Source organism: Typopeltis vanoorti, chromosome 9, assembly GCF_054136105.1.
Source record: "Typopeltis vanoorti isolate ZY-2024b chromosome 9, IOZ_Tvanoo_1.0, whole genome shotgun sequence".
NCBI lineage: Eukaryota > Metazoa > Arthropoda > Arachnida > Uropygi > Thelyphonidae > Typopeltis > Typopeltis vanoorti.
The window spans coordinates 1,997,029-2,017,579 of NC_143557.1; the positions used below are offsets into that span (position 1 = coordinate 1,997,029).

Consider the following 20,551-nt stretch of genomic DNA (forward strand, 5'->3'; position numbering starts at 1 on the left):
TTTTAGTAGAACAAACCAAATTATATGCTTTACAAAATATTGAGGAAAGCCGAGCACAGTTCAAAAAAAGTCGAAGAATTTCTAACTGGAAAGCAACAGACATACCTGAAATGAAATTATTTCTTGGACTTTTACTTCATATGGGTGCTTGTAATTTACCGTCTATTGAGCATTATTGGAGTACATATCAACTTTACAATTTGCCATTTTGGTGCTCTAAAATGAGCCGAAATCAATTTCAAATTTTATTGCATCATTTGCATTTCGCAGATAATTCTCAAGCAGCTAATGATAAATTGCACAAATTAAGACCAGTCCTAGATCATTTTAATAGTGTAATGCGAAATTGCTACACACCAGACAGAAACTTATGTATTGATGAGTCAATGGTGTTGTGGCATGGTAGACTGGCATTTCGGCAATACATAAAAAATAAAAAACATAAATATGGCGTGAAATTCTATGAACTGTGAGAATCAAATGGATTGGTGATAAAAATAAAAATTTATACAGGAAAATCTGAATCCTCTTTAGCGAAAATGGGTCACGCATATGATGTTGTATTCCACTTGATGGAAGAATATTTAAACAGGGGTTAAGTATTGCATATGAACAATTTTTATAATTCTGTAGCTCTAACAGAATCGCTTACCAACAGCAAAACGTATGTGTGTAGAACGCTGAGAAATAATAGGAAAAACAATCCACCAGATGTTATTCAGAAGAAACTAAAGAAAGGGGAATTTGTCTGGCAAAGACGAGGTCCTGTTGTAGTCAGCAAATGGAAGGATAAGAGGGAAGTCCTTTCCATTTCAAATATGCACAAATTTAAATGGTTGAAGCGCAAAATCGGAATGGTAAATTTCAGTTAAAACCGAATATCGTTAGGGATTATAATTTGGGTATGTCAGGCACTGATCTTTCTGATCAAATGCTTTCATACTGTTCCACCTTACGAAAGACAATTAGATGGCCAAAGAAATTGGCAATACGCATTTTTGAGGTATACATTCAAAATGCGCATAAATTTTATAACATGATTACTGGAAATGCAATGTCTGCATTCAAATTTAGAGATCAATTTATTTCAATTTTTGTTGGAATGGATGAACTTACAGCATCAGAGAATATCAGGAGGAATCGGGATTTTCATTATTTGGAAATTTTACCACCAACAGAAACAAAGAATCAACCGACAAAGCCATGCCATGTCTGTACAAGAAACAAACGTAGATGCGAAACACGTTATTATCCTGTTTGCCAGAAAAAACCACCATTGTGCGTGGAAAATTGTTTTAAAATGTACCATTCTTAATTTGAATAAATTGTTTTTTTTATTTTACTGAGTACTTTTTTATTTCATTGATTGGTTTTTATTTTTACTGATTTTACTAGTTTTAAATTGATTTACAAATTACATGTTATACTACGGATTAACTCACACTTGGCATAGGAGGTTGGTAATCGACATATGAGTATACTCGTAGATGGATTGTGAAGCTCATATACGAACTACGAGTATACTTGTAGTTGGCATCTGAGGCACATACACAATATACTATATTTTAGTTGAAATTATTTCCCTTCTACCAAGCCCCCCAGACATGCTCTCTGCTTTATTCAGAATCCAAGGGTCCAAATTAAGGTAATTATACAAAGGGATAACTTGTGTTTGGCATAGGAGGTCGGTAAATCAACATATGAGTATACTCGTAGTTGGCAGCGAATGTGTTAAATTATCTCGGGAAATTACAATGTATACTAGAATATTAATTAAAAGAAACTTTAATCAATACTTCCCATATTTCGGCAATGTCACATCGGCATCTTCATGGGAACATAAAACTATGACACGTTCATGCAGGCACTAACAATGAGGCAAAAGAGAGAAACTAACGTAGTTCCTAGAGTCCTAAAGGTGCATCCTAGCAGGCTACATTGGGTTGACTTGGCTGTTGGGCTGATGGTCTCATGATCCAACCATGTATCCAACTATAATTCAATATCAACTGTTCAGTTCAATAGTATTGAACTGAACAGTTCAATACTATTGAACTGTTCAGTTATGCCGAATAAAGTTTTTTACATTACTTACTGCCTTGTGTTATTTCTGTATCTTTGTGTCCCTGTTAGCACCTTCCGGTGGCATTTCTGGTCATGCTTTCTTATGTGAATATGGTCGAATTTGATGTTCTCTATCTCCCCTCAATGTTTGTACGTAGAATTTTGAACCACCCTGCATATATATATATATATATACACACACACACACACAAACTTATAAATCAGTTGAGAAATATTTAAAATCGGGTGGATGATAGGCCTCTTTATAGTACCCCCCCCCCCAACATCACTTTAGTCGAAAAGTGCAATTATCAGAATAAGAAACAACTATATTGTAAATGGGATCACATGAATGAATGATGTAAACCTATAGAGTTGTTTTCAGGAGGAGAAGAAAGTGATAGGATATATTTTAGCTTTTATTTATTTATCAATTTTTTTTATTTTTTGGCTACTTTTAGTGTTCTAATTATTTTATCAATTGGATTCAATGGTCTGAATTTTAAAACTCATATCCTGTCAAATATTCTTCTGTGAAATAAGTGTTGAATTAATAATATTAAAATTGAAATCAGAGTTATAGTAGGTTGAATGTCATTTCAATGACTTCTGTAATAAGTCAGTGATGCTATACTTGAATGCTGTGCAAGTGACTTGTTCAGACACTTCATAACATACGTATACTACTAACCAACCTGGCTTACCAAAGGCAGTGAAAATAATTTTTGTCCACACCTCATACACTTAATGTGAATTTAATTAAATCCAGAACATATTTTCTATAAAAGCAACATAATGAATTCTCAATATATAGTCAAAGCCACCAGGACTAAAGGAATAATCTATTATAGTGGAAGAATTGCCACAGAGAATTTCATTCAAAACAGTTCTGGAACTGCAATGCTTTGGTACAGATTTCACAGCATCATAATTATATTGAGAGGCAACCATGTTATTGTATTTTTCTTTTAACACATATTAAAAAGCAAAAACATAAACATACCTTTTTGCCCTTTCTAGATCATCATTAGCTTGTTCTAGTTCTCTAACATACTGTATTAAATCGTCTTTTCCTGTTTTTATATGCGTCAACTCTTCCTGTAAGTCAGCTATCTGATGATAATTTTCTTGCTGACTTTTTTCTAGTTTTTCCTACATAAACGTATTTCAATAATATACATAAATATTTAAAATTCTATTTCTAATTACAGTTGACTTCATAACAGTTGTTTCAGCTTAAACAAATATATTTAAACTAATGATTCATTTACACACATAAGGCAATTAAGTAAAGATCATTAAACTGACAACAAACATAAATTTCATGACTTTCAATTTGGGGCTGCATGACATGCTTTTTTTTTTTTTTTTTTTTTAATGCACATACTAATAGTCATTTTTGTCAAGAAAAAATGCTGCTAATTCGAATAGCAGGCAGCAGTACAACAATCCTACAAAAATACCTGTGTGTGTGTGGGGGGGGGGGATGAAGCTTGGCTCTAACACCTCTAATTTTGCATGATGATGATGCAGGCAACTACCCTGTTATACAATATTAACTACTAACGTTTAACGTGTAACTAAAGTTTCTGTGGGAAGCTTCCAGTAATGAGACCACATTTTAAGGTAAATAAAAAGTTTAATAATAAACAATTATAACCCTACAAATTTCATAAGTTGTGTGACACATCGTCAGGAGTATACTACACAAGGAACAATAAAAGACAAAACATTTAATTACACATATTAGATGTTTTCAGAACTTCACAACTGGTACATAAAAATAAGTAATCAAAATCAAAAAGTTAAATTCTTTACTGTATGCATGTTGGAACACTGCTAGTTATTGCTGCTGTCACGTTCTGTGGCATCATGTATGTTGTATCTTCGGTCTGTGGCAGTTAGATTTTTAATGAAAACAGACCAAACTTGGTGTAAAATTAAGCTTTAATTTTTGTTACACTGTGGGGATCCTAAACATTTGCATAGCTTCCTTGAACTTTCTTGTAAAACAATTATCAGTATAAGGCATTTTTGTTTGTTGCCACACTAATTGATGGCCTGTGGTAATTGTTTGGAATGCCAAACTCTTCTGGCTTACATAGTGCAAGCCACAACAGCAACGAATCTCATAAATGCTTGGTTTTTTCATGGGATGATGTAAAGGTTTCAGTGGATGTAAGAATCTCGAGATTTTATGCAAAGGTAAAAAAAGCCACTTTGATGTTGTACTTGCAGAGCAATGTAGCATTTTGTCACTAACATTTTTGATGTACAGTAGAATGACTGCATTCTTAAAATCTTGTCTAAGTAAAGGAGCTGCAGGAGGTGAATTAAGAATTTTGTTGATCCATGTGTTGAGGATTAAGTGCTGTGAGGACATCATGTTGGAGGTTTAATGGAATATCTTCTTCACTGGGAAAGGATTAAAACTAATTTTAATGCTTCCAATATTTCATCTCGGTCACTGAGACATCTTCAGGGATTACAAATAACTTTTGTAACAACACACTCAAATACCATATAATACTAAGTGAAACACATGGGTGACTAAAGTCCTATCTAGGTGGTGTGCCCTTAGAGTCACTTAACTTAGTCACCCATGTGTTTCACTTAGTATTGTATTTGAGTGTGTTGTTACAAACGTTATTTGTAAATCCTGAAAATGTCTCAGTGACTGAGACGAAATATTGGAAGCATTAATATTAGTTTTAATCCTTTCCCAGTCCTGAAAATATGCCATTAAACTTCCAACATGAATTTTGTTGATAATCTTAAATCATCGCACATTTGAGTGCGATGTTTTATCGAAGTACAGTTCATTTCTTTTAATCAACATGCTGGATATATTGTATACTCTTTCTCATAATGTTTTAATCGTGCTTATCTTTTGTATTGGATGATAATGTGAAGTGCCAATTAAAAATCTTCCCATTGTGGTAGGTTTTCTATATACCAAGGAACATTAATCGGTTGATGAAGATCTTATGTTTGATCCATAATTTTTCTAGCTGTGTAACTTAGAACGTAGCCACTCACTGTGATCTTCTAGATGAAAATGTAAGTTTTTGTGACTTAGCAGTTCTGGGAAGCCTCCAGTATTGAGACCACATTTTAAGGTAAATAATGAGTTTAATAACTCATAGAGTTTTAATTGTTTATTTTTATTAAGCTTGTTATTCATCTTAAAATGTGGTCTTAATACTGCAGGCTTCTCACAGAAGTTAAATATCAGAAAGGTGGCAAAATGTTCTGCAGGCTATTGAAAAAACTTAGAAATGGAGGAAAGAGTATTATTGAATAAAAGAATCGATGGTAGAATAAATGACATGAGCAATATGAATATGGCAAGGTCAGGAGGGCAGAGTGTTTGAAAACAGAGAAAGATGCGAAAGATGGTAGAAGAGCAAATAAGCATGATAAAAAAGATAGCATGAAAGATACTAACAAAAGGGAGGATATTAGAAAAGAATTGGTAAGATTGAAAAATGAATTAAGGAGAATGCAGAGTGAGATAGGACATTCATTTAGAGAAGATTCTGGAGGTGTAAGAAGGTAGGTGGCAGATGAGGCAGTGATGAATAATTGCAGTGGAATGATGGAATGTAGTATAATACTGTATGGAGTCTACATTGAAGGATATGAAAGTGGAGGAGGTGTCAAAAGTATGTCTGAGAGGAGAAACAATAGGAAGAATGACTGAGGCTGTGGAGAAGAGAAGATATGCAGAGGAGTTGACTGTGGTGGCTGGAACAAAAGACCAGTGAGGAAGAATAAATGAGGTAGCACATGATTTGCAAGTGCTGCTAAAGAGAGTGAATCGAAAGAGCATGAGAGGAAGCATTGTGTGTATTATCAAGGTATGGAAATACACAAAATTGTGTGTAATTTCTGAGGAAAGGAACAGTAATCACAAATAGCATGATAGCTAGAACGTGCAGGAAGAGAGGACTTGAGTTTGTGAATGTATGCTTTAAATTTGAAGGTGAGAGAGAGAGAGAGAGATGTTTGCTACAGATGGTCTGCATTTGAGTGAAAGTGGTAACGTGAAACTTGGTAGAGTGTTAATGAGAGGAGGAGATGGAAATGAAAACTAGATGGTGGGACCATGAGAGTAAGATAATACTCTCAATTGAACCAACAGACAAATTACTTGAATGATGGGATAAGGGATTTTGGGAAGGAAAAGGGAACACTACTGTGCTTATACTAATGCAAGGAGTATTAGGAATAAGGGTGCAGAGTTTGTGGCCTTGATACAGTTAGTCAGCACACAATTAATCAGTGTCGGTGGAACGTAGTTCCACCGACACTGATTAATTGTGTGATTAACTGATTAACTTTTCTTTTCGTTTTTCCTCTTCGCATTACTCACAGGAACTGAATGTGATGCTCTGGGCTGAAGAATTGGGGATGTCATTTCAATGTTGCTAAGTATATAGTTATGCACTTTGGCCAGAGAAGATGAAATGAGGTTTATCACACTGGAGAAACTTTGCTTCAGGAGGTAGAGTAAGCAAGGAATCCAGGCATCTTGGTGGATAGGGAACTGACGTTCAGGGGATTAGGTCTCATTTGGATTTCTATGCGCAGATTTCGTCAACTTAGGCTGTAAATAACCAAGTCTTCAGGACTCTGGAATATTAAGTATGAGGAGAGACTGTGCGAATGTCGTCTTCAGAGCTTGGCAAATAAGAGGAGGAGGGGTGATATGATTTTGATGTAGAAGATGGTGAAAGGAGCATACCAACAAATACAGAGGAATTATTGCATAGGATAATGGGTGATGCAGAAACAAGAGGTCATTCCTGGAAACCGTAGGACATGTGGGTAAAAAGGTGAAAAATAAATTTTTTGCTTGCCAGGTGGTGAATGAGTGGAATGCATTACCACAGTGGATAGTGAGTACTTCAACAATGAATGTTCAAGGCAAGGTATGATAGTATTGTAGTCTGTATCTGACTTCCTGTGATGAGCTCTGGACTATGGAGGTTTGGAAATAATGCTGATACTAATATTCATACTACAAATTTTGAGAGGAAACAGTAGCTGACCTCTTTGTTATAAGGTTGCAGACATTTTTATTTTCTTGCCATGCAGGGCAGAGACCCCCCCCCCCCCATTTTAACCCATGTCTATACCTCTGTGTCCTTGCTACTGTCCTCTCTGTACTAAGCATGTTACATGTTACAGACAAAAGACGTATAGTCTACTTTAGATTAGGATTACACCCACTGCCAACAACTCCACTCTTGTGTTTTTCTTTATAACTCTTCACACACCCATCTCTTCTTTTTCCTCCTCGCTTTTCCTTTTTAACCTTCAAACACTTGTTACTGCTGATGAAAACCAGCAACATTTAATGTAACAAAGATTAAGTGAGCTACCTTTCTTATTTATTTTTTAATGTCATTTGAGTAATTCCATATTAAACCATTCTAGATTACTCAGAAATAAAATAGCTTCTTTGATACTCTAATGAATGTTAGAGTATTCTAGCCTTAGATATATTTCTATCAGTAAAAATAATGTTAATAATCCTGGAAAAAATATTCGAATAACATATAATATTTACTGGAATAATAAGATAAATTATCTTGAATAATAATACTACTTTGCAGTAAAGTATACCAAAATGAGAGAATGTGTAATTTAATGAAAACATTCACATTTGAATTTTAAAATTCAGAAAACACTGCAAAAGCAGTTAGTTATAAATAGATTGGTCACGTTAACAGACTATCAAGAATTCACACAAGAATTTATACATTTCCTATCAAAGCCTGTCAAACACAGTTCTGTCCTTTGTACTAAGCTGAAATGCTGAAACAATGATGCAATGGGATTATTAGCTCACAATGTTTAGAAGCAACAATTGAATAATATTACTGTCAATTTTCTGATCCTTGTCAGTGACTATCTCAGGTATTCCCATGTTTGTTTTTAATCTGAACTGAGAGAAATCACTTTCACATTGTTAAGTGATGCTATAATGCTATTAAAAATTTGTTAGCTAATAAATGCAATGTTAAGAACAATTCACGTAGTATCCATGTCCATGGTCAGCACTCCAGAAATACAACTTAAGTCTACTAGACAGAAAAAAATAAAAAGTTTATTTGCTTAAGGTATTGGTCTACTTTATATAAATAGTTACAGGTGATGTTAAAAAAAAAAAAAAAAAAAAGGCAAAACAGTAATAATACAGTCATTTAAGTTTATTAAATTATATAGAAATAAAAGGTGAATTTATATAAATTATCCATGAACAATAATTTAAAAAGGAGGACAAATAATAAAATTCATGAACACAAGAAAGTAGGTAGCACTGGCTGTAGAGTGAACTTTTTACAATGCACTCAGTCACATGATCCTATCTTTGACTTCTCTTTGCAAGAGAGCATATCAATAATGGATAATGGCAGCTCATTTTTACTGCTTCATAACTGAAATGAAAATCAGAAGTGTGTCACATAGTGGAGCATAAGTGGACTAAATATAATATTACTGTGAGAGAAATGAGATTTTCTGAACTCAAAAGCAGATATTGTTTTTCATATAGAAAGAAAAATGCTTATAGGTTATCAATTGTTATGTTACAAAAATGACGATAGAACAACTGCTGGGGTGAGGGAGGCATGTCACGTTGAGTTTATAATTACTACAAAAAAACAGTCTTTTACATAGAAAGAAAAATACCGAACTTTAAAGGAGATCATATACCTGCGATCAGATAACTTGAACAGCAAATAAGATGTTTTAAGAAAAAAAAAAAAAAATGAATGCATTTAGAATGAGCCTGAAAATTCACTCGCCACTTGTCTCTGTTTACTAGCCTGTGGTGAGTGGATTTCTTGAGCCCTGCCTGTGGTAATCTGAAATACATGCAGAAGTGCAACAAAAGTTTTGTACTGATAACAATTCTGCATCAGTATGCATCACACAGTATATTACTCCAAATTATTCATGAAGGTGCCACATAATAATAGCACTAATAAAATAGCAGAATACTCTGTCTTTAAAAGAAAGTTTGGAAAATTTACTTAGTGTAGTGATATGAGCAATATCTCATTATAAATTAGTTTAGTAAGTCAGAAAAAAAAAAAATCATAATACATAAACCAAAATGACATTCTTGTTACATTTCTAGCACTGCATTTATATCTGATTTATTAACTTAGAAATGTAAAAAATCATTTTCCTACAATCTTATATCAGACTTTTTAACCTTTCTGTTTTCAGCTATAGCAGGCATGCACGCACACACACACATTTTGAAACCATAGCACATAATAATGTGCTATGGTTTCAAAAACCTTTCATGAAAAAAAAAAAAGCTTACATGCTAAATGTTTTACAAAATTAAAGAAAGTAAAAGTACTGCTGTTATACATTAGTGTGAATGGATACTTATATTGCCTTCTTCCCTATAACAGGATGCTTAAGGGCGAGCTGTATTACTGAGAGGAGGTCTCTACATAACTTTTAAAAGAATACGGAAAACCGCCCAGTGTTTCTACCCTAATGCAAAATGCGACCTTCTTTTGGTGCACCCTGTTAGGAATCTACCTGAATAATGAACGAACAAGGATTGGCTGGCAAATTGGGATTTAGCCGACCAAATTGTATTCTTATTTGCTTGTTTAAACCACAATATAAAATGATGGTACATAACAGAATTTCACGCTGGCTGAGGCATCGGTTCGGATAAACAAGGCACCCGTTATTTTCACCAAGGAACCAGAGTGAACATAAATACAAAATGTTACATTCAGGCAATGACAATCAGGGAAAAGAAGGTGTAGGTATAATACTGAACACAAAATACGAGGCTAATCTTCTTGAATGGCAAGCAATATCAAGTAGAGTGATATGGGCAAATATCAGAATGGGGAACTGGACAATGACACTTATTTGTGCCTATGGTCCCACAGAAGGTGCTACTAAGGTAGAAGTGGAGGACTTTTATGAGGCTTTAAAGAAAACAACTGACACAATGAAAAAGGAAAAGTTTGTCCTTGTTGGGTATCTAAATAGCAGAGTAGGGAATGATGGTCTGCCATACAAAAATATTATGGGAAAATTTGGAGAAAAGAGCAAAGCTAATAATAATGGCAAATACCTGTTGGATTTCTACTCAGGACATGGACTGGTTATTACTAGCATAATGTTCCAACATAAAAATGTGCACAAATTCATATGGAGAGAAGAAGCAAGAAATTAGAAATGTCTCATCGACAATGTTATTGCTAGTAGTGATGTTTTCTCTCTGGTGCAGGACACTAGAGAGTAAAGAGCATTTAAATTTGAAGTGATCACCATTTAGTCTTGATCAGGAAAAACTGAATTTCATATTGAATAGAAGAACATGTAGGAAAGTTTTAAAGCAAATAAAAGTTGAGTAGCTTTCAGATGTGAACTGTAGACCAAAATACACAAACATTATTCAAGAAAAAATGAAAAAGTTTGAGAACAGCAACCAAACCTTGGAGATTCAGTGGCAAGCCCTGAAGAAAACACTGATTGATTCAGCCAGAGAGGAATGTGGTAAGGTTGTCTGCAAGGATAGAAAAATCAGAACTGCATGGTGGACACGGGAAGTTATAGAAACAGAGAAGGAAGAATATTAAAAGTTCCTGGTAAATAAGTCAGCTTGTGCTCTTAGAGAATATACAGACAATTGTAAAAAAGCTAAACACTGTGTAAAAAACTAGCTACACAAAAGTCATGGGAAGACTTTGGTAAGAAGATAGAAAATAATTGTCAAGAAGGTGGCAAGATATTCTAGAGGTTATTGAAAAAGATCAGAAATGGAGGAAAGGTAGTATAAAAGTCTTACAGTTGCAGCACTGCATAGTTCAGAATGCCTTGACAGAAGGACGAATTCCAGATGATTCAAGTAGAGCTCTCATAGTACCCATACATAAAAAGAGAAATAAAACAATTTGAGAATTACAGAGGTATTTTCCTACTGAGTGTTCCTGGTAAGATTTATGCAAGTATACTTGAGAGATGGCTGAGAAGGATTGTGGAAGGAAAGCTTGGTGAAGAACAAGCTGGATTCAGGCGAAATAGAGGCTATCAAAATCAGATTTTAAATTTATGACAAATACATGATTAATCATGGGAATACAACAAAGTTCTGTATTTAAGTTTTGTTGATCTGGAAAAGGCATATGACAAGGTGCCAAGAGAGAAGCTATTCAAAATGCTACAGTTATATGGTGTCAATGGGTTATTATATCAAGCAACACTTAGTCTTTCATTGAGTTGCAAGTCAGCAGTTAGAATTGAAGGAAGTACAGGAGGATAGTTTAATGTTAAATATGGTGTCAAACAAGGATGTACATTATCCCCTCTGTTATTTAGGAAAATGGTATTAAACCTGATATAGAAATCAGATATGTTAATCTCAGCTCTTTACTTTATGCAGATGATGTTGTACTGAATAAATCCAGTATAAGTGTGCAAGATTCTCTGACTAAACTGAATAACTGTTGTAACAGATTTAGTATGAAGGTCAGCAATATCTGACCTTCCCTGGAAGTTACGAAAGGACACTGTGAGCAAGATGGTGAGGAGTGGTTTCTTTGCATGGAGGGTGGTTGAACTGTGGAATGCATTGCCTGATGGAGTGGTGAGAGCGAGAATGGTCAATGAGTTTAAGGTGTGGTATGATAGACTTTGTGTTTCCTAGGGGGGGGGGGGAGACGAACCCTCAATGAGTCTTGACAGACTTTATCTTTATGTTCTTAGGAAGGACCTCCCATGATGAGTCTTTTGACTCCATGGAGGCCTGAATAATAATAATAATAATAATAAGACAAAGACAATGAAAATAGGTAGAGGCATACAAAATATCAACTGCATTGTGAATGGAGAACCTATAGAACAAGTAAAACATTTCAGCTACTTAGGCATGATTTTTAGTGAAGATGGTAAATTAAATATGGAAATAGACAACAGAATCAACAAAGCTGGTATGGAAGAGGTCAACTGAATAAATTTATATGGAATAAGAAAGACATTAGCCAAGACACTAAATTAGCTGTATACAAGACAGTATTCAAGCCAATTTTAACTTATGGATCTGAGAGCTGGGTCAGAAGTAAAACACTTGACCAAAGACTAGAGACCGCAGATATGAGAGTCCTGAGAAAGATTAGGGGCATGATCAGATTGCATCAGTGGCAATATCATATTAAAAATGAAGATATTAGGAAAGAACTTGACATTGTCAGCATCCAGAATGCATTAGCAGAGCTAATCTCAGGTGGTATGCTCAATTAAACAGAATAGGAGAGGAAATATTAGCAAAACAAGTGTTCTCTGCAAGGTTGGCAGGAAAAAGATCCAGAGGAAGACCGAGAGACAGGTGGGCTAATACAGTAGAAAGTGCCTTAGAAGGTTGGAGTCTTGACAGGTAACAGATTGATTTGGAGTAAAATTATAGATATGATGTTAATAATAATGTGTTTTTCATGTAGTACTATCATATCCTGTACACCTCTTGAGTTTACATATCAGGAATTTGATGATGATGATCTTCCCTATAACATGAACATGGAGAATATCACAGGAAATGCAGTAGTGCAATGCAAAAAACCAAACAGCAACACATTACCAATGATGCAGAATGCTATTTATTATCATATTAGTCAGTTCTCAGTGATAATCCATTAAGTATCTCTATCTCTCTCTCTCTCTCTTTTTTTTTTTAAATAATGCTATTCTATAAGATAAAAAAGTAGAAATGAAACTGAATGAAAGATTAAGTAAGATAAGACGAAGTGGCCTGAAAGAGTTCCATGTCTGGTCTAAAGCAAAGTTTTCAGACTATGTAAAAAAAAATAAATAAAAATAATTTAAAAAAAAATCGTTAGCTAACCCACAGCAAATGTACTATAGGTTTATAAAAATCTTCCATGGGTGCAAGCCACATAAAAAAAAAAAAAAAAAAAAATTAATAAAAATACTTCACCTAAGATGTGACTTACCTCATAGAAACGTTTCTGCAATGGGGCATTGTTATGTAATGTTCAATTTTCTGTGGCATTTCTTCAAATAAGAAGGGGATTGATAGTATGCAGAAATTGAATGTAGAAACTGGAGCTAGGAGTATGAAATTAAATATTAAATATAAAATCGACGGTTGTAAATTAAAAATAAAATAAACAACAAAGTGAATTCAATATAATGAAGGAATGAGATCAGTTTTCTAAGAACAAAAAAGGGTGTTCACAATGAAAACTTTGGAAGATTTAGACAAAGAATTAGACACGATATGAATGTACAGGATGAGATCATAGAAGATAAATATGTTTACTTAAAGTAAAATTTAGTGTCAATAGGATAAAGACAAAGACCAAAAGAAAGAGAAATAATTCCACTTTTAAAACTGATTTCTCTTTCCAGTCATTTGATTCCATAGTCTCTTTTTTCTAATCTCCTTATTTAAGTAGATATGTTTACATTACATTACTTTCCCAAGCTAAGAAATGACCATGGTTCAATTTGTAGACTTTGTCATATTTTTTCCCTCCCAAATATTAAAGAATTTTTTAAATTCTAAACATCCTTCTATTTACAAAATCTCTGTTCTCAATTCCTTCATTATTTTTAAAACTCAGAATATTTTCTTTTATCCTCTTTAATTATGATGATCGAGTTCTATATTTAATCTCAAATTTCAGGGTCCTAGTTCCAATTTCTCCAATTTCTTTTCTGATGTGTGATGCTGAACACACAATCAAAGCAGAGTTTACTACAAAGCTAGAATACAATGTAAACAAGTGATGAGAGTTAAATATTCAGACAGTGCCAAAGCCACATGAATGAGACACCATAAATATACACAGAAAAGATATTATAAACTTGAAAGAACTAGTTTGTTGAGTATTTTCATTGCAAACTGATTATTAAGTTAATTACTATTCTAATGTCTCCAAAAAGTATGAGAAATTAAATAAGTTTTGCTGTCCTATATATAATTCTTTTATATATATATATAATATGCTAAATGTGTTACATTTTTATACACTAGTGTTACACGGTGTTGTGTCGTACATCCTGGCTTTGAGTCCGCCATTTTGTTTGTTAGATGTTGATTGATACTGATCCGAATATAAAGAAATTTATATTATCCTGCACCACTCTATATTCAGATTAGTCTATATAATATAGAGGATTCAATCATCAACTAACTTTTGATCTCACTTTTCTACACGCCGAGATTAATATTGTCATTAAGGCTTCTGCAATGTCCGATATTTTTTATGAGCGGTGCAATGAAGAAAAATCAGGCAAACAACAAATTGAATTCAATAAAATAAACATTTAATACAGGGTTATAGAACATGTACATTTAAGTATAATTTTGAAAACAAGATAATGCAAATCAGTTTAGTTCAAATACTCATAACAAATATAAAACATTAGGCATCACACATTCAGCTGTCAATTCTATATTCTTCCGAATAATTGAAAGTGGTTCACACAGTTCAATGTTACAGAATCTTACAGTAATTATTCTTAAAGTAGAATTCTCTAATTTTCTCTTAGTCAACAAACACTTAATTTATTATGAGGCAGTTATCATTTCAAGGGGGAAACACTTTAAAGCTCGAAACTTCGGCTATTTTTAGTAGAACCACAGTTAACGTTAAGATATATCAGGTGGAGCTAACTTTGGCGGGAAGAATGAAGGTATTTTATTGGAAAATGAAAGTAAAGAGAAAGAGAGGGAGAAGCATTCAGGACAACAAAGAGTAAAGTAATGGGCGGCAGTAAGGGGATTTGGGAAATGCCATAAGTAGATTAACAGAGGACTGGCAAATTAATAGGCAATTCGGAATATTTCTATGGAATTCTAAAATTATGACGAATTCCAATTGTTTTGAGGAAGAATAGTGCAAAGCTGAATTTAATGCATAGAAGATAATAAGGAATAAGTAGATTACCTAAATCGAATGCGTCATGACTTGTGAAGCTCTATGTTTAATATTTCAGTTATTATAGTGAAGATTTCTTTTGAAGTGTTACTTCAAAGTAATAGTTAACTACAGTTTTAAGTGTGCCTATAGTGAATCCAATGTGTAACCCGGTAAGAGAAGTCCTTTTTTTTATACCTCAGCATGAAGAAATATATATAATATGCTAAATGTGTTACATTTTTATACACTAGTGTTACACGTTAAAACTGCTACAGTTTTAAGTGTGCCTATAGTGAATCCAATGTGTAACCCGGTAAGAGAAGTCCTTTTTTTTATACCTCAGCATGAAGAAATATATATAATATGCTAAATGTGTTACATTTTTATACACTAGTGTTACACGGTGTTGTGTCGTACATCCTGGTTTTGAGTCCGCCATTTTGTTTGTTAGATGTTGATTGATACTGATCCGAATATAAAGAAATTTATATTATCCTGCACCACTCTATATTCAGAATAGTCTATATAATATAGAGGATTCAATCATCAACTAACTTTTGATCTCACTTTTCTACACGCTGAGGTTAATATTGTCATTAAGGCTTCTGCAATGTCCGATATTTTTTATGAGCGGTGCAATGAAGAAAAATCAGGCAAACAACAAATTGAATTCAATAAAATAAACATTTAATACAGGGTTATAGAACATGTACATTTAAGTATAATTTTGAAAACAAGATAATGCAAATCAGTTTAGTTCAAATACTCATAACAAATATAAAACATTAGGCATCACACATTCAGCTGTCAATTCTATATTCTTCCGAATAATTGAAAGTGGTTCACACAGTTCAATGTTACAGAATCTTACAGTAATTATTCTTAAAGTAGAATTCTCTAATTTTCTCTTAGTCAACAAACACTTAATTTATTATGAGGCAGTTATCATTTTAAGGGGGAAACACTTTAAAGCTCGAAACTTCGGCTATTTTTAGTAGAGCCACAGTTAACGTTAAGATATATCAGGTGGAGCTAACTCTTATTTCTTCATGCTGAGGTATAAAAAAAAGGACTTCTCTTACCGGGTTACACCCTTTTCACATTGGATTCACTATAGGCACACTTAAAACTGTAGTTAACTATTACTTTGAAGTAACACTTCAAAAGAAATCTTCACTATAATAACTGAAATATTAAACATAGAGCTTCACAAGTCATGACGCACTCGATTTAGGTAATCTACTTATTCCTTATTATCTTCTATGCATTAAATTCAGCTTTGCACTATTCTTCCTCATAACAATTGGAATTCTCATAATTTTAGAATTCCATAGAAATATTCCGAATTGCCTATTAATTTGCCGGTCCTCTGTTAATCTACTTATGGCATTTCCCAAATCCCCTTACTGCCGCCCATTACTTTATTCTTTGCTGTCCTGAATGCTTCTCCCTCTCTTTCTCTTTACTTTCATTTTCCAATAAAATACCTTCATTCTTCCTGCCAAAATCTGGTTCTAGCCAGCTCATATCAACTCCTTCTCCCTTCGAATACCATAGCTCACACTCCACGCACGCACTATCTAAAATTAACTCCGTTTCCTTGACAACAGTCAATCAAATTCAATCAGAAGAATTACATAAAATTACACCTTACATACAGAAAAGAAATAAAAGGATATTTTACAATTCATATAATATACATTTAAATATGATGAACACAAATCCTTACTATATATATATATATACACACACACACACACACACACACATAGCTTCTTATAATATTAATACAGGAATAAATAAACTCAAAGTAATTATATGAATATTAATTTACAAGCAAGAGATTAACATCAAATAATATTTACAAGTCTTGCTTAAGTTATGGGAGATTATGTTAAATGTGAATGAAGAGTTATAATTCCAAAATATCTTCATTCACAATTTAACAACGGTGATCAGCATTCATTTCAGAAATTATGAATGAAATTATAAATTAGAAAAAATGAAAAACAAAAAATGAATTTTATACACTAGAATGCAACAAGAACCATTCCAGCATCATATCACAGTACCACACCAGCACTGCCAAAGTATTATTATTATTAGACTTCCAGGGTGTTAAGGACTCAAGGGAGGCCATATCACCCACACCAGATGCCATACCCTCTCTTAAACTCATTCACACCAGATGTACTCACCACTTCAACAAGCACACTGTTCCACTCACTCACAGTCCTATCAGAGAAAAATCAAGCTTTCATTCCTTTGTGAATAGCACACAAACTTAACTTCTTCAATGGATGATCCCTTGTTCTCCCCACACCTTTCACATTTAATGAAAAATTTTATCAAGTGATATAAATAATTGTTTCTGAGAAACAATTATTTATAAATTCTTTCTGAGAAAAATTGGGAGTGAATAAATGGCATCAATGGGAGAATCATGTCATTAATGAAGATATTAGAAAGGAACTTGACATCTTTCTTTATAACTGTATTATTTAAGAAAATTAATATTACATTATTTTTGTAGCAAGGCTTATACGGTGGTCATACATAACTGGTAATTAACTTAAGGAATTTACAAAGCATAAAAACGGATATTAATTAAAGGAAACTTTAATTAATACCTTCAATATTTTGAAATCCTGATATTCACTGTCCTGCCTGTTTGGCCAAAGTATACTAGGTCCCCTGCAGCTGTAAATTATCTTACTTTGGCCAAACAGGCAGGACAGCGAATATCAGGATTTTAGAACACAAAGACTACATCCGGTTTCACCAGTACAGTCACTCTGGGCTTGTAGACCATGCCATAGATACCCGCCATAGAATTCATTGGAAGAAAACTAAAATAATACACTGCAGCAAGTTCAAGTACGAAAGATTATTCATGGAATCATCAGCAGCTCTAAAAAAACATTCCAAACCTCAACAAATTTGGGTGCATGAGACTACACCAAATTTGGGAAAATTACATCATGAGAACTTCAGCCCAATGACCAAGAATACCGAATTAACCCACTAGGGGGCACCATTAGGACTTTAGGAACAATATTAGTTTCTTGTCTTCTTCCTCATTTGCTTTTGTTAGTGCCTGCGTGCACATACCATATTTGTATGTTCCTGAAGATGGCATTATTGAAAATACTGAAGATATTCATTAAAGTTTCCTTTAATTAATATCCGTTTTATGCGTTGTACATTCCTTAAGTTAATTACCAGTTAAACATTACATTATGAACTTGACACCATTAGCACCCAAGAATGTTCAAGTAGAAATACTCTAAGATGGCAGTTGCTGCATCAGTCCAGACTGATGCAGCAAATAGTGCTTTAGAAGAACAAAACATACGATCTGATAACATCACAGACTTAACAAATAAGAGATTAATTTGGAATGCTACTTTTTAATAAGAATCTAGTGATAACACATAATCATGTTATGCTATGATAGGATCTGTAAACTCTATGTAACAACATATCAGGAAACGATATTTTTAATATTAGTAAGTTAAGATTTTCAGCCTATTTTTAAGTTTTATTCCATTATGGCATTCATGAAAGGGTTGAGGAAAGGAATTCTGCTCCTTCAATAAATATCTTACCATGAAGAAATGGCTAAGAAGTATTTGACCATTACATTTAGGGGAAAAAGTCAAACTATATATATATATATATATATATATATTTGTTTGTTATAAAAAACTGTCACTTATCCACAATTTCAAAGCAATGATGGAACTGCCCAGCATACTAAAATATACAAGATGATACCAGAAAAAGAGAAAAGAAGAGAGATGGTGGTTCTTGTAGGAACTAGTAATTTAAGTAGCAACAAATATAGTAATAGAGAATATGAAAGGTCTGTTGAAAGAAGTGAGAAAGAAATGTAAGAGAGTAAAAATTGTAGGTTTGCTACCCAGATATGACAGTACCTAGATAAGAAAGAGAGCAATGATAACAAATGATTCCATGCTCAGGCTGTGTAGAAGAAATAGATGTGAGTTTTTAGATGTGTGGAGTGTGTTTGATGGCAGAAAAGACTTGTATAAGAGGGCCTAAATTGAATTAATATGGCATCAGGAGCCTGGAAAAATTACTTATTGGTATGAGACCTAATAGCAGAATCAAGGAAACTAGATCATCAAGGGCAGAATGGGGAAAAATATGTGAAAGTTCAATTATGGTATGCAAATGTGATAAAAATATGAATGGCTTCAAACATGGTTATGTACCTGGCAAAGGAGAATATACGCTTTGATTTGGACCTTTTGGGTTTGTCTGGGGAGGGAAAAGAGAAAGTTCTATAACAAGGCCAAATAGATTACATATCTAATCTATGTTCTCCCCAGAACCTTTTGAATGGGCAAACCACCTGGCTGGATTTACTGAGCACCCGGCTAATTAATGTTGTGAATTGACATGGCTAAATAATAAGCAAGAATGGAAAAATAATTTAAGACATTTTTTAATTAACACATTCACTGCCACGCTACTCAGTCATAGTTTGTTCCCGCACGCTAAGCGCTTTTCGCGTCTTCAAGGTCACTACGAGTAATCTCGTAGCCGGCTTATCAGACAGAATTTTGTTTCATACGCCAACTACGAGTAATCTCGTATCACTCCCATCTTCAAGGTCACTACGAGTAATCTCGTATCCGGCTCATCAGATCGAATTTTGTTTCATACGCCAACTACGAATAATCTCGTATCACTTCCATCTATATATTACATGTGATGACGCCAGTGTTTATTGCGTCTAGTTCAGTTTTAGTTTCTAGTCTCTAAGAACCTTCAATTTCGCCATGGCCAGTAAAAGAAAACTTACTGATATAGAAGTAGAAGCTTATGCTAATATGAGCGATGATGAATTTCATGAAATATTTGGTTTCGATTCTGAAGATGATCCTACAGATGACTCTAGCGGTGACTCCGATGATGAAGAAACTTTTGAAGATGAAGTTAGCAACCAGCCAAATACATCAACATCAACTTATTGGGAAAATTCAGAAGAAGAGCCCCACAATTTGACTTTGTTGAAACTGCAGGTTTTAAAATTGACACTGGAAATTTCAGTATCAAAAGGTTAGTTGAACTTTTCTGAAGATTTTCTCACAATTTTAGTAGAACAAACCAATTTATATGCTTTACAAAATATTGAGGAAAGCCGAGTTTAAAATTGATTTACAAATTATGATGTTATACTATGGATTAACTCGCGCTTGGCATACGAGGTTGGTAATCGACAAACGAGTATACTCGTAGTTGGCATATGAGGCATATACACAATATACTATATTTTAGTTGAAATTATTTCTCTTCTACCAAGCCCCCCAGACATGCTCTCCGCTTTATTCAGAATCCAAGGGTCCAAATTAAAGTAATTATACTAAGGGATAACTCGTGTTTGGCATAGGAGGTCGGTAAATCGACATATGAGTATACTCGTAGTTGGCTTGTGAAGCTCATATACGAACTACAAGTATACTCTTAGTTGGCAGCGAACGTGTTAATAGTGAGAGAAATAGAACTGGAGTCTCTCGATACTCGTG

The 20,551-nt window shown here is 33.7% G+C and overlaps 1 protein-coding gene across 9 annotated transcripts in view; it reads right to left on the reverse strand.

Moving 5' to 3' along the window:
- The window catches only part of LOC150102845 (nuclear distribution protein nudE-like 1-B), a 303,402-nt gene that overhangs the window by 138,064 nt on the left and 144,787 nt on the right, over nucleotides 1-20,551 (reverse strand). For all 9 annotated transcript variants that reach the window (XM_090398534.1, XM_090398535.1, XM_090398533.1 and 6 more), the window contains one exon: nucleotides 3,068-3,216. In XM_090398534.1, the coding sequence (XP_090254660.1) occupies nucleotides 3,068-3,216 (149 nt within the window). The remainder of the gene's footprint in view (nucleotides 1-3,067; nucleotides 3,217-20,551) is intronic.